Source organism: Malaya genurostris, chromosome 1 (assembly GCF_030247185.1).
Source record: "Malaya genurostris strain Urasoe2022 chromosome 1, Malgen_1.1, whole genome shotgun sequence".
NCBI lineage: Eukaryota > Metazoa > Arthropoda > Insecta > Diptera > Culicidae > Malaya > Malaya genurostris.
The window spans coordinates 154,271,988-154,291,521 of NC_080570.1; the positions used below are offsets into that span (position 1 = coordinate 154,271,988).

The 19,534-nt window shown below is 38.0% G+C and overlaps 2 protein-coding genes across 3 annotated transcripts in view; one reads left to right on the forward strand and one right to left on the reverse strand.

Moving 5' to 3' along the window:
* Positions 1-11,928: 11,928 nt before the first annotated feature.
* The window catches only part of LOC131426256 (protein abrupt-like), a 116,647-nt gene continuing 109,041 nt past the window's right edge, over positions 11,929-19,534 (forward strand). The window contains exon 1 of one of the 2 annotated variants that reach the window (XM_058588856.1): positions 11,929-12,892. The gene's annotated coding sequence lies outside the window, so the exon portion shown is untranslated. The remainder of the gene's footprint in view (positions 12,893-19,534) is intronic. The other variant, XM_058588855.1, reaches the window with a different exon arrangement.
* On the reverse strand, positions 12,119-18,055 carry LOC131428521 (uncharacterized). The gene is made up of 5 exons (XM_058592520.1): positions 15,852-18,055; positions 15,293-15,793; positions 14,920-15,227; positions 14,496-14,722; positions 12,119-12,314 (listed from the first exon to the last, which is right to left on the reverse strand). The coding sequence occupies exons 1-5, from the start codon at positions 16,423-16,425 to the stop codon at positions 12,119-12,121; spliced, it is 1,806 nt and encodes a 601-aa protein (XP_058448503.1). The 5' UTR covers positions 16,426-18,055.

The window sequence follows — 19,534 nt, forward strand, 5'->3', positions numbered from 1 at the left end:
TTGAATTGGAAGAAAAGTGAAGCGCATCAAATGCTTGTGAATGTTTATGGTGATAATGTTCCAACTGATAAATCATGTACAAAATGGTTTCGACGTTTCAAGAATAAAGCTTTGAAGACAGGCTTGAAAAAAATCGAAGAAAAATAGTTTGAAGCATTATTCGATTAAGGACAGAGAACAGACATTCAAGCTAGTACTAACTTTTTCAAAAAAGCTGTGTAAACCATACAAGTAAAAATCTGTTAAAAATCACCGTTGCGTACGACTTTGCACGCATGAATTGCCATTGTATGAAAGCTTGAACGAAAGAGCCCATAAGGAATTACTGGGCTGCTCGAAGCGCCTCTGCGGGAGAATTACTACTTGGTGATTACTTTTAAAAACAACCTTTAAATTTCTTACACAAATTGAAATCTCTACTTGGATGTCTGTTCTCTGTGGATAAAGATTCGAGTCAAAGGCAAGAGGAGCTTGCAGAATTATTGGAAGTGACTCAACAAGCAGTTTCTGCACGATTAAAATCCATGGGAATGATTCAAAAGCAAAACAATTGGGTGCCTCATGAACTGAAACCGAGAGATATTGAAGGGCAATTTTCACTTGCGAGCAACTGATTCAAATACAACAAAGAAAGGGTCATTTTTAACTCGAACTGTTACTGGGGATAAAAAATGGATATTCGATGATAATCCCAAGAAGAAAAACCCTTTTCAATCCACCTAGTGGTGTGATAATGGCTTTCTCTTATCCTCGGCCATTTGTATTGTGAGCTTATCAAATAACCTAATAGTAGCTTTTAACGAATCTCAGTCTTTCGAAACCAGTTATTTTATCTACGAAATGCTTTGAAAAACACTGGGATTTGTCGGTTAAGTCATACATAGCATTGCATCTCTCGAAACGGAAATGTTTGCCATTACCCTTCTAAAATTGATTGACATTGTTAGCTTTCAAATAAGCTTAAGTTTATTGAAATTGAAATTCAGACGATTTAAAATTGTGCGGTTGAGTGTTTACGTCACTTATACTATTAAATCACGGGAAGTGACAGCCATTTGATCTTCGAACTTGGTCTACAATTCATTAGTAGCTTTCAATCGAGCCTAGACGAGATAAAATCGGCTCAACTATTTCTACGAGCATTGAGCGGTAAAAAAACAACACGTTTTGTCGCTTAAGTCACTCATACCATTATATCTCCGGAACCGGAAGCCCCAGCTATTTGATCTTCGAACTTGATCCACAATTCATTAGTAGTCAATTGTGCCAAGACGAGATAAAATCGGCTCAACTAGTTCTACGAAAATTGAGCGGTGAAAAAACAACGCGTCGGTTACGTCTCTTATACCATTATATCTCTAGAACCAGACAAGACAGTCATTTAATCTTCGAACTTGGTCAATGGATTAAAAGACGGCTTTCAAATCTACCTGTTGAAATCGGTTCAGCCCGCTCCGAGAAAACTAAACAGTGCACAGTCGAATGATATATAGCACTATGGATCTCCGAGGCTTCGTTCGAAAGTCGATTTTACCAACAACTCTAATACCTTTCGATAGAGAAAGACAAAAATACTACGCTAACATGATAAAGTTATTCTCCCGCATGACAACCCGCCGTATGCTCCTGAAGTTGCTTCTTCTGATTACTGCACAGTTCAAAAAAAATCTTGTGATTTCACCTCTCATAAAATGCACATAAATGGAGCGTCATATTTCACACGAATTTATATTCAAGAACATGTAAAATTGTGTGATTTGAAAATTGCACGCTTGAAATTTAATGAAATAGAAATCAAAAGGTCGATAGTAACAGCGCGACTTGAACCGAGAAACATTAGATCACAAAGCACTTCAGTTAATCGACTGAACCACGGAAGCCCATATCTGCCTAATGAATAATTGATACATGTAAATCCAAGCAGCGGCACTTAGTAGCTGAATGAAATTTACACTTGGATTCATAACGTAACATTCTGTACGAATGGAATATTGTGTCATTTGACCAGTTAAGTAGTTATGAATTGTGTCGTTTGTAGAATTATATCACCTGTAAAATTCTTTCTGTGCGATTTTTCCGACGTATGCAGCACGATCTGGCAGATCATCAGTTTACTTTATTCGCAGAGATCGAAAATTGGCTTTAAACTTGGATAATAAAACGAAACATTTTTTCGAGATGAAATTCAAAAATTGGTGGGAAAAAAGTAGTAATTAGCGATGGACGCTACTTTGATTAATCTTTAAATTCTTCTATCTTGAATTTAATGCATTTTCGACTCAAAAAAAACAAACCGAATTTAAAATAAGTAGGTTCAAAATTGTGTTTTTTTGTGTCATTCATGTTTTCAGTCATTTTCGGTTTTCAGTGAAAATCGTATACTCTGCAGTATTGATATTCAACCGAAATTTCGAAAATTGACAATGACAGAAAACGATTCACAAGGTTCCCGAAAAGGCTCTGGGGGTGTAATTACTTCGATTTATCATATTTGAGTCACTTTTTATAGCCAAGCGTCACAGATTTTCAATATATCGTTGAAAGAATGAAAATCGAAATTCGACTGATTCTCCCTGCAGACATTAATTTGGATTCGTCTTGTCGTACGGGAAATGAGTGGCATTGATACTCTCTTTTGTTGCAATTCAGCTGATTTTGATTACAAATGTTTCAACGGTAACCTTCTCAGAACGCCTAGAATTAGTCGGATAAAGACAGTCACATATCCAGCATTCATTCTCATTCGAATAACCATTTTTCGGTTCATCAAGAATAAACCACAGTCAAAAGAAATTGAGCGAACACGCGACTTATACACTTTCAAAAGGCGCACTTTCTTGATTTGAAAAACTGGCGCAACAATAAATGGGGAGGGGTTGAAGGAACAGAATATTACTATAAGTATGAAGTACAACATCTCGCACGTGATTAAGTGAAGTGGCCACGTTCGTCTCGGTCCGATCGTCAAGGGGTTCCAGCAACAAGCAGCAGCTGTTTACTCCCTCACGTTCTTTCTTCGTAGCCCTTCGGCAAACCCCTGATGGATCATATTCACGTATTCCACAAGTCGAGTCGTCGATATCAGCGACGACGGAAGTAGAAGCGGGAGAGCAGCACGAAATAAACAAATAAAAATGGCAACTTTCCAGCAACATAGTTTTTCCTTTGTCACATCCATTGTCTCAAATTTTCTCCGCAGGACTTCGGTGTTTCGATGCGGTGTGGGTGCGCTCCGGTGGAATTCAGTTCAGATACGGACGATGCTCCGATGGTTCTGGTCGAAAACTTGAAAGTGAAACAAGAAAAAAAACGGAGAGAAAAAAGAGACTTTTGTTGGAAAATGTAGCTCACATTTCCTTTGACACATTGTGTGCCGTAGGAAAAGAGACCGGGTTGGGCTGTGGATGCCGATTCACTATCGAAGTCGACATTATTTTTTTTGTTCTGTTTCAAAATTGCATTCCCTCTGTCATTTGAAGAACAGTGGAACATTGTTGCACTATCGCTGCTGCTGCTGCTACTGCTGCTTCTACCGCCAGTGACTAGTTGCCTTGACTATGGCGGAGGAGAGATAGTCAGCAGTGAAGTGAAAGCCAGAGCCCAGACAGTCAGTTCGTTTGTCCTGTTTTTTTTTTCTAAGCTAGGACACATGTTTCATGACCTGGTAGCGAATTCTTGTGAACGGGCTGGGAGCAGGTTTGTGGGTGGCATCGAATGGAAACTGTTGCTTTGACTACGTACACTCACTCACATGTCACGTTAAGTTTTTCTCGTTGAAACGAATACTTTCTAGAAACTAAACATTTTCCGAAACTCAGCAACTGCGCTTTGTGCCTTGTTGATTTGAACCGGTACGGGAAATAATTTACACGATTTGTTGAACATCCCGTTTCGTTTTTTTTTCTATGCTCTTCTCGTATCTTGATTTAGTGCTCGGAAACCTTTCACGAAAGTTTGCATACCAAAAGCAGCTTTCAACAGTTGCACCGATTTCGCTGGTATCCCTCCCCAAAAAGAAAAAGAAGAAAAAATGAAAATATTTTTGCAGTTGGATACACGCCAATTCCGAACGGTAAATATTATTTTGTCATAAAGATTGAGCGGAAAATTGTGGCCGCCTAAAAGTATAATACCGGACCGCATGTTTATATATTGTTGATTGCACTGGAATTGGTTATTATCGAACTGTTTGCGTAGCACTCCGTTACACAAATATTTCGGTAAAAAATATCCGATTGAATCAATGTTGGCTTTCGTTACACGGGAGATGATTATTCACAACACCAGATTTATTGGATTTGAATTTCCGGGTATCTGACGCACTGAGCAGTGTTGGAAGCCGTGAAATTCATCTGCGCCGTGCGATGGCGTTGCTGAACTGAAGATTGATTTCGCTCCAAGCTGACAGGGTCTGATCAATGTTACATCTTTATAACTTGTAATTTTTACAAAAAAAAATAAGCATTCGTAGAACAAAGGGGTTTTCACAAAATCGACATGTCACCTTCTGGCTTTCGTATGATACCAATGACTTCCGTAGGTATGGCCAACCCTACCTCCTAGTAACATACGAAGGAATTAACATAAACGTACTATTAAAAACACCAGCGAAGAAGTATCTCCCAGCTTCTGTTCTAGGAGTTCTACTAACGGCATACGATCATCGATAACAACATTAAAGTGTTTCTGAGTGATCGTAGACGCATTGGAATTTCCTGAATACAAAGGAGAGGTGAGAATTTCACGTAATTTTAGAAAGAAGCACTTCAATATGATCTGTATAAAATCGATGCCGTTCCAATGGGTTTGTTTTTTCAATAGGAATTACTCTATTGTCTGAAAAGTGACTTCTCTACTCAGTATTGTTTGGCAAATTATCAAGAATAGATTAACTCTAGAACAACCAAAACTCCAAATAGTGGAAAATTATTCTCAAAATAAGTGTTCAATCGAAACTGTCTATAGCGCAAAACTCTCTTCAGTGGTGAGACGCATGTTTGGTTGAATGGACATGTCAACAAGCAAAATTTCCGTATTTGGAGCACACCGTTCAAGAATTACCGATACATCCCGATAAATGTACTGTTTGGAGCGGCCGGTGGAATCATCGGTCCTTATTTCTTTAAAAATGAGGAAGGACGACGCGTTACCGTGAATGGAAATCGATACAGAATAGACTGAAGTCTTTTTTTATGCGAGTTTACGTAACGCATAAAAAACAGCAGACCTCTGAAACTTCGTATAAAAAAACCGCATAACTCTGAAACTTCGCATAAAAAAACCATACAACTCTGATAATTCGCATAAAAAAAAGAATTATTCAAAAAATTACTTAAAAAGTTTGCTTGAAAAATCACATGGCTTTGCTTGAAAAATCACATGGCTTTAAAAATTCACATGAAAAACCAACAAAACTTCCATAACTCTGAAAATTCGCATATAAAAACCGCAGACCTCTGAAACTTCGCATAAAAAAAAAACACATGGCTTTAAAATCACATGGCTTTAAAAACTCACATGAAAATCCAACAAAACTTCCGTAACTCTGAAAAAATCGCATAAAAAACCGCTTAACTCTGAAAATTCGCATAAAAAAACAGCAGACCTCTGAAACTTCGCATAAAAAAAACGCATAACTCTGAAACTTCGCCTAAAAAAAAACACATAACTCTGATAATTCGCATAAAAAAGAATTATTCAGAAAATTATTTAAAAAGTCATTAGACTGATAATTTGGTTGAAAAATCACATGGCTTTAAAAATTCACATGAAAAACCAACAAAACATCCATAACTCTGAAAAAATCGCATAAAAAAACCGCATAGCTCTGAAACTTCGCATAAAAAAAACCACATGGCTTTAAAATCACATGGCTTTGAAAATTCACATGAAAAACCAACAAAACTTCCATAACTCTGAAATCGCATAAAAAAACCGCATAACTCTGAAAATTCGCATAAAAAAACCGCATAACTCTGAAAATTCGCATTAAAAAACCGCATAACTCTGAATCTTCGCATAAAAAAAGTCGCATAAAAAAACCACATAAAAAAGACCGCATAAAAAAGACCTTAGTGTACCATGATCAATGAATTTTTGTTGCCAAATCTTTAAGATATGGATGTGGACAAAATGTGGTTTCAACAGGACGGTGCCACTTGTCATACTGCGGCCGAAACAATCGACTTATTGAAAGAACATTTCAACGACAACATTGTTTCGAGACCGGTGAATTAATCTCCGTGTTCGTGAAGGGTCTGTGAAGTAATTGGTTGATGTATATATTCGACGTGTCATTGCTGAAATACGTCCCCAAAGGCTTGACCTTTATGAAAAATAGTCGTGGCGGCCAGATGCTCCGAGATTTCATTATAGTTTGAGTGTAATCGTCACATTATCTCCAAACCATTATTTCCTCTTCACAGATAGTCTGAGTGCAATTGAAGCCATTCGCTCAATCGCTGCTGGCAAAAATGAACCGTTTTTCTTGGGTAAAATAAAACAGTGTCTGAACGACATATTGAATAATAATTATCTAATCACTATAGTCTGGGTCCCGGCTCATTGCTCCATTCCAGGCAATGAAAGAGCCGATAATTTAGCCAAACGTGGTGCTATTGAGGGTGAAATTTATGAGCGACCGATTGCTTTCAACGAATTCTATAGTTCGTCTCGCCAAAGAACACTTGCCAGCTGGCAAGCATCTTGGGATAGAGATGATCTGGGTCGGTGGATGCACTCAATTATTCCGAAAATATCGACTAAGGCATGGTTCAGGGGACTGGATGTGAGTAGGGATTTCATTCGTGTGATGTCCAGACTCATGTCCAATCACTACACGTTAGATGCACATCTCCTTCGAATTGGGCTCTCCGAGACTAATCATTGTGCTTGCGGAGAAGGTTATCGTGATATTGATCATGTCGTTTGGACATGCGTGGAGTATCGTGATGTCAGATCTCAACTAATAAATTCTTTGCGTACCCAAGGTAAACTATCCAATATCCCAGTTCGAGACATTCTTGCTTGTCGTGACCTTTCATACATGAAACTTATTTATCATTTCATAAAGAAAATTGGAGTTTCAATTTAATAAAGGCCCCTTTTAAGACTTAGTTCTGATCCCAGCTGCGTCCATGAGTTCAACCAATAGCTAAATTAGAATAAAAATTATGTAATGATACAAACAAACTCGAAACAGTTTATGAAATTATCAACAAAATGTCTGAAAATAACAGCTTATTTTATAATTTATAGAAGTTAATCGTTTGGTTCAAATAATATTTCCGAGTAGATTTCATAATTAATGACGAGTTACCTAAGATGATATTTAAGCTATAAGAGAATATATTTTAATAAATTCAAAACGTTGTGACTATGTTAGAATTAAATTAGGATAAGAATATTATGTAAAAGTGATGCTACGGCGAAGAAAAACTTATGTAAACTGCCTTAAGAAATAAACGTATTTATGGGGAAAAAAAAAAAGATGCTCCGAGATTATATTTAAATGTTAAATGTCAAGAAATTTTCCACCAATTAAAAAAAATTGCCATTCCATTATTCTGCATGTGTTTTATTCAAATTTCAAATCAGCAATCTCTTAAAAGCACCCTTTATTACTATTTACTCTATTGTATAACTCATACCAAATAGCATTTACAATTGTGATCAATTACTCATTTCTATCCTTCATTCGATAGGTAAAGACACTTGAAATCTCTTGACAATCTATTTCACATATTTCTTTGAATCAAGAAAAAGGTATTAAAAACAGAAGTATTTTCGTTGATTTGGGTAACCGGCTGCCGAGATATTTTAAAATGTATCTTGTCTCATATTAATTCAAAATTTAAACCATAACCAAATCAAACCTTTTCTCAAGTTCCAAACGGCTTGTCTAGACTTGAGAATTTAAAATGACATAAAGTTGAGATACCAATGTTGTTTCTAAATGCTTTAAGTAAGGTTTAAAAACGAAATATTTCCGAAAAACTTTTTACGTATCACATAAGAAAATACTTAGCCGTTCAAAAAAATTCTTTATATTTGTTGATTATTTTGTAAATTCTAAAATAGCATCAAAGTATATTAAATTTCATTTGGTTTTATAATTTTCAATAACATTCTAAGAAAATATTGAATGGATTCAAGGATAACTCAAACATAGTCAGAGTCAGGAGGAGGAGTCCTCTGCCGTTATTTTTTCTCAAAATGGCAGTTTTTCGTAGTTCACAGCTTTTATTTTGCTCAGAATGGAAGGCCACGCATTCACTGTTAAAATCAACTTTTAGACCGAATGTGTGTCGTGTGAGCCGTGTTTCATATACCATTCGATTCAGTTCGGCGAGGTCTCAAAATGTCTGTATTTTTCACTGGTCCAGAGATTTTTTTTTTCATTCTAGACTAAAATTTGAAAAGCGCGTCTGTGGCGTCGTACGGTGGATTAACTGAGAATTTTGAGAGAAAAATTTTATTTTAGATTTTTGAGAAATCGCATTTTTTGGCTGTATATATATTTTAGAAAGCTCAACTTCTTCTTGGACACAATTTTCGTTGAAACTATATATTTTGAGTTACAATGGTTTAAAAACAATGCGGTTTAAAACACATAAAAAATTAATCTTAAAATCTCTTGACCAGTGATAAATACTTTATTTGCCATACCGATCACACATGTACACTTTCATGTTTGTCGGGCCAGAATTTTGAAATTTCTGGACGATTTGGCGTAGAATTGCTTCATAGTCTACTATATTTTATCCGTATCGAACTAACGGTTCCAGAGTAACGAGGTAAAATGTGCAAAAACTGAAAAATTTCATTCAATTTTCTCAATTTTATTTAATTGATTTTCAAAAGCTGATATTCAAATGATAGGCTCTAAAGTTTCTTAGCCAGATACTGAATTTTATTTGGATCGAACTACTGGTTCCAGACTAACGATGAGAATGTGCAAAAAAATGAAACAAAGAAATCGCTCAACCGATTTGCATATATTTGGGTTCAAATGAAAGGTCTTGAAATTCCATAGAATGTTATTTCACTTTATCCAGATACGACTTCCAGTTACGGATCAATTTCAGGAGCTTCCGCCTAACTAGAGCCCAGTACTTCTCAACTGGACGAAGTTCTGGACAGTTTGGTGGTTTGGCTGGTTTTGGTACGTATTTTACCTCGTCCCAGTTTGGCGATTCAATTCATAGGGTACTGGTATGTTCGAGCCCCGACCTAGAAGGGTTCTTAGTGTCAGTAGGATCGTGGCATCATTCGGGAAATAATTCTGTACTCTATGACACGCCCGTGATGTCTGTTGAAACAGAAAGATCAAATTCCGCAAAAGGAATGCAATACCAAGCCTTTGCTTTTGACCTCTTGTACCTTATATCATTCCAGGACAGATTTCGCATAGTGGTCAGAGGCCGAACTATTTTAAAATAGAGCTGGAGAATAGTGGTTACTGACACATAGTATCAACCGCTTTTGCAGACATTGCTTCTCGTACACATCCTTATTGATAGTACCGGTAGAAACAAGACTTTTAAGATATTCGACCATAACTACATATGGCCTGCCAAATAAAAACACTTCTACGGGAATTCGAGCACCTTTTTCTTCTAGATATGCTCGGCGACGGTTTTTCGGCGCATTGCGGTATAAAAAACCAGACCCGGAAGCTGTTGAAAGTCTTCGAGCACGTATGTTTCGTCGTCCATTTTGGTAAAAAAAAATTATCAAATTGGTGCAAAGCTTCTTAGCACCACTTTTTGCAGTGAAATTTTTCTTTTTCACTTTGTACCCCTCCGGTCCTTGCCTATGCTTCACTATTTGTACCATATGATTTCGACTTCCCTATATCACGAGCCACATTTCGCACCGTACAATTAAGACTTTTCCAAATAATGGCTACCACCTTCTTGTTCATTTGTAGAGAGCATACTTTTCGATTTGTTTTCCTTCTTACCTTCCAATCAACAGTCAAGCGCTGGTGGAAAGATTTGCAAACATAAAACAGAGTACTTTTCGGTAGTTTTATTTCCTTTACAAGAACCGCACTGATAAATTCGTGATTTGCTACCGTTAGTACAAAATGCGATTGTTCACTTTCTTCAGTGTCATTTTACTGAATGTAACAAGAATGTAAACATTTTTTAGCACGGAGTAAAGTGGAGAGTCCCAGCTGTCATAGAAGTGAAGCGTTTTAGCGATCCACGGAATATGTCAAAACCTATTCGAAAGCATTTAGGGGTTTTTGGTTTGTACAAAAATTACATATTTCGATTTCTTCGCGTTTCGCCTTCGACTCATCAGTGCTTAAAGCAGCTCAAATTGAAAATCGAAACGAAATATGTACTTTTTGTACGAACCAAAAACCCCTAAATGTTCGAATCTCGCGGCGGCCAGTAGTCGGCCGTCGCTCGTTTTCGCCCGAGACTTCAGATAGGATATGACACTTAGTGTAATATCCTTAAAGGGTCACATAAATTGTGTGAACTTAACGTCTGCTAATCGGTTCAAATTGAACTGTTGAGCGGAGATGGCGGTTCAATTCGAAATGATTTAGGCACTGATGAGCCGAAAGCGAAACGCGAAGAAATCTACACGGACGGTAAAGTGTCAGAAATTTAATGTGGATAGTCTTTATGTTTTCAAACTATTGTGGGGAAAAATCAGATCATAAACACACAATTCCTCTCCTCAGGAATAGAAGAATAATAGGACAAGGAATTTGTAGAATCTGTTTTATCATGCGCTTAGATTACTAGATGTGTTTTAGAAGGGCAGGAGTTACAGGAGTTCTTAATGACAGGAAAGCTTACGAGAGCTGATAGAAGCGGAACAAATCGCACCGAACCTAGAAGACAGTTCCACTCGAACATAAAAAATAATCGACAACTCCTCTCAAATTACGGTTCAACCAATCTTGAACATTAAATAGAAATGATTCGAATGAGAACGAGTTTGATTCAAGTTCAGACGACTAATCAAATGCCCTGGTAAACGAGTATTTCATCGCGTCCCTAATACTACAATCGTACTTTTGAAGCATCCATTTTCCCAGGGAAAGAGGTTTTGCCAGTGGAAAATAGAAATCCCAGTAAATACCACCCACCAGACCGGCTTAGTATGCCAGGGTGAGTTCATGCTTATTGACTCGACAACATTTCATAACAAATCCCGGCATTATGCTGCTCCGTCGGTGGTTCATTGCGGATCTTAGCAGCCGATATTGAAAACGGAATTTATTCGGAATCAGTAGGAAATTCCCACTGACAACAGGACCGGTAAGCAAACTCCGATATTCCGTGCAGCACTTCTCTAAATCTTGCCGGTAATCCTTTCCTGCCGGGCTGCTGCTGGGCCCGGGTAAGTCGTTCAATTTCGCTTCCCCGTCAAGCTCCGACGAGAAAGTCGAATCGGGCGTCAAAGTTCACCGTGGAGTAGCTGAATTCCTTGGAAGTACTGTAATCACAGCTGTGCGTTCCCCCGTTTCCTTCGCACGAGAAATTGATTCCCTCCTCCGCTAAACCGAAGCGAGGACGAACGAACGAATGAACGTGAAACATAAAATGTTTGAGGGATTTGGTTTCTATGTTTCTCCGACGGCATCGACCGTCCCCGCATCGTTCCATTGCGGCGGCAGTAAGGCAATTTATTTCGTAATTTATTTCCTTCGTGACAACCTGGGCCTTTCCTCCTAGCACAACAACAATCGAATCAATTCCGAATGCTTGTTGCCGAATGATGTTGCCGACGCGTGACAGTTGACTGTTGCCGCCGCCGCCTGGCCGTACTAGAACTGATTTTCCCGCCATTGCGTTCTGCGCACGCGTCACCTCACTTGCATGCAAGTTTCGCCGGAATCCCAAATCAAACGAAACTCGGGAAACGGTCGTGTGTGTTCCCCGCATCGAGCAGTTACTCGTCGAATCGCTTCAACTACGGTCGAATATCCGTCGTCGCTGCCGTCCACGGCAGGCATCGCTGGCTTTTGGATTGTATCGGATTTTTACTATTTCTTTCGCGCAAACAGAGAAAAAAAACGCAGTGATGTTTCCGGTCCCGAAAGGTGGTACCAGAGGGTAAATGGCCGTGAAGGCAATCGCCGCCAGACGCGCTACCCGTGGCACCGTGGATTGAGTGATATTTGCGTGGCCAAGTGCTGCTTGTTGTCCTTCGTTTGCGGGTAGTTGAATTCCGCTAAAGTGGGAACCGGAGCAACGGGGGTCGCGTGATTAAGTTCGCTCCCGGGAACAAGAGGGTGACATAACCATTCCGGGAAAGTCAAGTTTTGTGTACTACGCGGTGGAACCCTGGGTTGGGGTGGGTAAACGTTTTACGGACCGGAATCGACCAGTTCCAGACTGTCGAAACGAATGAAGAGGATAGGAAATAGTTGCTTAGCGGTGACCGGGTGACGGAAGTTCGAGAAGAGAGCAGCTAATGAGTGCGTGACCGTAATCAGATACAGTCGCAGTTGTGTTTGAAGAGATTTACATCAAACGAAAAGTGAAGGCAAAGTGCTTTGATTTGAATTACGAAAGCAGAATATCTTGAAGAGTCAAAGCATGTAGTTCAAATTGAAAAGTTTACTTGAGCGTTGCTAATTTGGGATTTGTGATTGTTCGCGGAGGATCAACAGAGGCGTGAGGCGAAAGTTTTTCTTTGAGTTTTTTTTTCTTCCTTCCTCCACTGTCTACATTGCTGGTGAAAATTGATGGGGCAGGTATTGGATTGAGGGGAGAATAAAAAAGCATCTCACGTCTTCGGTGGCGGCACCGAAAGCAGACTAAGCCTAGAAAGTGGAGGAGCCGTGCTGGAGTTGAATTACTACCGTAAGTGTCGGCAGAACATTTCGAATAGGGAAACTTTGAAAACACGTAAAATAGCGGTGAGTTATTTGGTAACGGGATTCGGGAAAAGCAACGAAAGCAAAGTTTTCTTATATGTGTGTATGTTATGTATATAGATTACCTGTCAGAGCCGCAGGACATGGAGTGGCGATCAGGTGTACCGTGACAGCAAGTCGCGAAGCTTGTTTCAACTTTTAAATGTACCTGAGCAAGGATGCAAACTGCCTCCCATTTTTTATTACCGTAGTCTGCTTACCCACATCTACATTTTTTATTTTTCTTACTGTACCGTGTTGATGCATCCAAACTAAAATTCTATTACAGTAGGCGTGCGATGCAGTATCGCGTTAAAAACTACGGCTGGAACCACAGCCGTTCGAAGTAGGTAGAAATTATATTTTTCCACATTTTACTGCCTCCTTGTTCGCGCTACTGTACCACAAAAAAAAGTAGCTCGTGGCGGTAGAAAAATGTACTTTGCCGTTGTAGAAAAATGTACATGAGTGCGATAGAAAATGTACTTTACGGTAGGCGCTGCACATTGCCTATTTCGTTCATTATTTTGAAGATGACTTTCACGTATTCGCACGTGTGACTAGTCAATGAATGCTTTAAGGGCTTGTTGGTTGGACAAGTAAACTGAACTCGGCTATACCGGTTACCGTTTTCCTATTCGGGAAGCCTAAAAAATAATGGTTACAAAAGATTTCAAATGAAACTAACATCGATATCTTTGAGGTGGTTAGATCGCTTCTGGCAGTCTTCGAATCAAATAGAAGGGTCATTCGTTCGGAAATAATAATTTAATCGTTCTCCGGTGTGAAATAATTTTAACCGTTATATAGGGTAACAAAGGTATATTGGCCACTTCATATATTTTGGCCCACCTAACAAACTTTATCGATTTTATCGAATTTAATTGATGTGAAGTAACTCATGTTACATAAATTTGAAGGTAAACACATTAAATTACCTATTGCGGAAGGGTTTTTCAAAGATATTACAACATTTGATGGATATTTATTCAAAGTGGGCCAAAATAAAATCAATCCTAAAGTGGGCCAAAATACCTCTGTTACCCTAAATGAAGATAAAAAATAACATTTTTTTTGGTATTTAGATCAAATCAAAGTTATTAGATTGAGTGAAAAATTTCCATTTTCCGCATTTCGAAATGTTTTGATTGAATGTAAAAATTGTGATTCTGCACTTCGAACGAGTGATGTTTTTTTTGTATGGAAAGCTCGAACTTCATCGAAATACACAATAGGAATGATTATTTGTTTATTTGATCGATTACGCAGAGAACAGGATTCAGCATATTATGAAGTAATACGATAGTCTATGATTTTTTCATCCAGTTTAGATATATTTAAGTAGTATTATATTTTATATCACAGTGCAGTGTCATCATTCCTGTTCTATAATTGAGGAATTGTCACTGATAAAAGATCATTGTTTAGTTTTACAACTAAAATATTCTCAAGCATAGAATCAGAAAGATTTGTTCTGTGTTCGGAAAGAACTAGTGCTAACGCACTAAACGCTCGTTCCACTGATACCTGTGTGGACGGCACAGACAAAACGCATAATGCAACATTTGCTAAATCCGGCTGAGACGATATACGATTAACCCAGTACTTCCAAACATCAAAGCTATAACTTTGATGCGGTTCTAAATCCAGTGCGTTAAGTTGCTGGTGTAATGTTACGGAACTGCAATTAGTATTGGGTAATCCTCCCCCTAGCATTTCGGTAAGGAATGTGTCGAACTCATCACTTTCGATTGTTTCCGTTGATTTACTTTCATTTTTCATTTCAATTTTTCGAATTTTGGAGAGACGGTCATTTGTAGCTATTAGAAATTGCTGTGGATGGAAGTTAAAAACATTAGTCAGAATTAAATTATATATATATATATATATATATATATATATATATATATATATATATATATATATATATATATATATATATATATATATATATATATATATATATATATATATATATATATATATATATATATATATATATATATATATATATATATATATATTGTTACCCTTGTCTCTAGTTTATCCTCCACAGTCAGAATATTTGAATTCAAATAATTTAATCTGGGATCCAACAACATACATGCTTTGAAAACCATACTAGTTTTCAAACCACTTAATCTGACGGTTAAAGCAGATACTAATTTTGTTGTTAATGCATTGGACGCTATCTTTTTAACTTCCATAATGGCCTTCAGCCACTGAATATAGAAGCAAGATAAGCTGACATGCTTCGACTGCATTTCTTTAGTGCACCTAAAAATGGGTTCGAATGCCTCAACATAATGACATATGAATTCCCAATGTGAATCAAGATCTATAAGTTTCAAGAATTCAGTTATATAAGGTAGTCAATTGCTCATTACATTCAATATAACTCACCAAGTACGTTGTATGAACTTCCCATTTCCCTATAAAAAAGCTCATGTGTCTTGAAATGTTCAAGCATAATGTAAACTCCTCCCCATCTGGTCCGAGAGAATAGTGGTGGCAATGGAGTTTTATGTATTTCGAAGGAGCTTTTATATATTATTTGCCGGCAAGTTACGGCTACTTTAGCAATTTCACGTATGCTAGAATCGTACGTTTTAACAACGTCGTGCACTGCCAACTGCATTGTATGCACTGCACAACGTACCAAACTAATTTCTTTCTCGTACTCTAACATAGACTGATCAGATAATACATCATCTGCATCTGCTTCTTCATCTATGAACGCAACCGCATCTTTCTGCATCTCCCGAACAGCGGCAATCATATTAGCACCGTTGTCACAAGTAACACTAAATAGTTGTTCTTGTGCGACTCCGTACATCTTCAGTACATCATCGATTTTTGACTTTAGGAATTTACCAGTCTGGCGACATTTAACTTCCATCATTGCTACAAAACAAATCATTTATATGCTTATACTACTTTGGCCAAATCAAAATAGCCTTACCTAGGGTTCTAATAATCACAGTATCATCTTTATTATATTGCGCATTTATGCCCACTACATGACGGCCATATCGGGACGCAGAGTCGACTTTAATGCATATTAATCGACCTTGCATTTCAGCTGCAATTTTTTCCCTAATATTTACTGCGCATTGTTCAATATGGCGGGAGATATTGTCTCGATTGATTTTAAATTTAAGTGCTTCGCAAATTGGATCTAGCAGTTCTCGAAAACCTTCCCATTCAACGGCGCATAGGGGCAAGTGATGAAGTGATACCATTTTTACCAAAGATTCAACCACAGCTTGTCTGTCGAGTGCTATTGATGTTTTAAGAATTTTCCTTTTCTTTTCTGGTGCATATCCTTGCTTCAGTAGTCCGTATTCCAGAGCCTTTTCCGGATGCACATTTCGTAAATGCTTAACAAAATTTCCGGGATCATAACTACTTTTTAATTTTTTGTACGTACAGTTTCGAGTAGAATCGATGTTACAAATTATAAAATCACCTTCACACTTATAACAATCATTGGCTATGTCCCGATAAAAACGCTTTATTTTCGATGAATCAGTCATTTTTCACGATCACGAATCGATTTGGAAAAAATAGGATTTCAGGAACAACAACATTCACTGTTAATGAAGGGAAAAAATTGACAAGTCGACGTAACCATTTCATAAGGTCACAAAAGTAAATTGTTTCTCTTTGTTTACTTTTTCATCTGCTAAAATCTAATCAGTACGTTTCAACGCAGCAAAGCATTGAATTCTTCATTTAAAAAGGGTCTTGAAAACAAATAATTCATTACACCATTCGGGAAGATTATCAAGCATATCAAACGATCTACTATTTAAATAAAATATAATCTGGTCTTGAGAAATACAAAAAAATCGTCAACACATAATGTTTATATATTAAATAATAATCATTTGTTAACGTTCAACGTAAACACGTGCGCTACCATTTTGAGCGAACAATGTAAAGTACAGCGGTAGAATACTTTTTTTCGACGGCGGTAGAAAGCTATATTACATTTTTAAAAGCGGCGGTAGCTTTGAGCAAATGTATCGCCCAGCCTACTGTAGAGTGCTGTAAACCTAAGAAAGAGTAGAATGAAGCAGAACAAAATATATTTTACCTTCACCGTTCTCATCGTCGCTGGTACACTCTCTAGAGTAAATGTATCTACCAGCAGTTGTAGCAGGCGGTAGCACTTTGAGTGTGTAGAATGTAGGGAAAGAAATGTATTTTACCGGTACCGTTCGCATCACTGTACCTGAGTCAAAGTTTTTCAATTGTTGTTGGATGAATGAGGCAGAGCAGAAGAGCAACCATAAACGAGTGCAGTATTATTCCGAGCGAGAGAACCGTGGCGACGGTTTTCTTTTTTGTGTCCACGTTTTTTCGAGGTTATACTGATGGGTTTTTCAAAGTACTACCAAAGCAATGAATACGATTTTGTTTTTCCGGACAAGTGCATTAAATGAAATAATTGATTTTTTCTGTATTACCTTTTCATTGTGTTTTCGACTCACCTGTGCATAACAGTTTTTGTCGAGTCGGTATACCACCTCGCAATTCAACATAAATCGCTAAAAAGACGTGAAGTTATTGCTACTTACAATGATTCCTATTGTTACATAGAGGATTCATTTATCATTTATTTATTTATGAGCATGAAAAAAATCCGCTGGAGCTGAAATCTACAATCTCTCTCTCCAGCAGGCATAAAACCTCCTCATCTTTTTATTCCAATATAAGGGTTCAATACTAAGTAATAGTATACCTCCAAGTGATGGTCGAAAGTGGCTGGCACGTAGCGTTGAAGGCCACATCTTCCTGTCCGTGTGGGTCCGCGGGAAACATCCTCAAGTTACGAAACTGTCCAGCGCATGCTGGACATCGACGAGAGCGGCCCTTAGAGAGCGGTAATTAACAGTTATGCAGAAAAGAAGGACCAAAAAAGAGAGGGGTTTGAAGGAGGGAGGGTGGAAGGAATTAAAAGCGGCAAATGAGATGGTAATTGACTCCAAAGATGTTTAAGATATGGAGAAAGGGAGAGCAAAAATATTAGTAACGTCATAAAGATCCAGTTAGTTCCGAAGAGTGTTAGAGACAAACCTAAGGGTGAATGTTACTCTTAGTATCTGTTTAAGCATCGACGGAGAATGGGAGCAGTCATTCTAAGGAAGCACTTTAAGTACTTTAACAGGTTTTAGGTCTTTAAATTTAGTTTACCTAACAATTCAATTTGAGATTGCAACAGATCTGATACGAAAATTGTGCTGGAGAAATCTCGACGAACGGACAACAGGTCTAGATCGATCAGTTTACAGCGTTCCTGGTAGTTTGGAAGGTTGTCAGTATCTCTCCAAGGAAGACTACGAAGAGCGAAGCAAAGAAATTTGTGCTGAATAACTTCGGTGCGATGCAATGATTTCATCCTTATGTTCATTCACCTCTCGGGTCTGAAAAATTTGTACGACTCTTTATTTCGAGGGTTTTGCAGTTGGACCCAACAAATAAGTTACTATTCCAAAATATTTTTGGTGTAGTGACAAGATGCCAATTCAGGCCAAAATTGCGGGGAAGCGTCATGGCTGCGCAGAAACGATAACAATCGCGTTTCTAGACTTTCTTTACGATATATCTCCTTATATACCGTTCCGGCAGTGACGAGGCTTTGGTTTCCTCGACCACAGCTGCATATTGCCTGCTAAACCATTTTTTTTGGAAACTTTATTTCTAGGGTTTGCAGTTGGACTCAACGAATAAGTTACTATTCCAAAATATCTTTGATGTAGTAACAAAATGCCAATTCAGGCCAAAATTGCGGAGAAGCGTAGTGACGAGGCTTTGGTTTCATCGACCACGGCTGCATATTGCCTGCTAAACCAATGTTTTTTGGAAACTTGGCACAAAAAGTCTTTCCGGGGAGTCTTCCAGCAGATAAGTTCCATCGTCCGTTATCACGCAGAAAAACACAAAAATTCGCGATACAACTTGCGAGCCCAGGTTTTAGCCGTTACATGCTGTTTATCATTACGGTTCAGTACAGTTTTCTTCTTAAACCTTGTCGGTGCTTGGAAACATGCACGAAAGTTGGAGCCATTTTTATATCTCCAGCCACAGCACGTACCGAAAGATCTGTTATCTTCTGCAATCTTTGCATCTCTTTCGTGTCCTCTTGGTGGTTCCTGAGGTCCGATTTTGTTTCGCTCCCAGCCTTTCTGGCTGTTGTCAAACGTTTATCGAAATATTTAAGAACGTTAGGGACAATGATTGCAGGAAAATCAAGTTTTCTTACTTATACTTACTGTTTTTTCGACGTCATCTTCGATCTAAAAGCTATCACCAAAATTTTACACTAAGAACAGACATACATTCATCAGGGTCCAAAATATTTCACGCGTTGGTGAAATATTTCCAAAGATATAGTATTACGGAGTGTCCAGATTTTGGCACGAACAAGCCGTATTAATTAGATTTCATTACTACATGAAATGAAAAGTCCCTCCTCTCCTACCAAATTTCATGACAATCTTTCCACTAGTGTTTGAATAACTGCTGATCGTGTCAGACGAGCTCTAGTTTTCATCAAGCGATGGAAAAAGACGCATCAAAGCATTCATGGATAAAAGCAACGGCAAAATTGAAAGAATGATTTGCGGTACGGATTGGTCG

Coding starts and splice junctions, on each gene's coding strand:
- LOC131428521 (XM_058592520.1), bottom strand. CDS start 16,425: ATGACTGATTCATCGAAAATAAAGCGTTTTTATCGGGACATAGCCAAT. Junction 15,794..15,851: donor TGTGATTATTAGAACCCTAG/GTAAGGCTATTT, acceptor TTTGTTTTGTAG/CAATGATGGAAGTTAAATGT. Junction 12,315..14,495: donor TATAGCTTTGATGTTTGGAA/GTACTGGGTTAA, acceptor ACCCCAACCCAG/GGTTCCACCGCGTAGTACAC.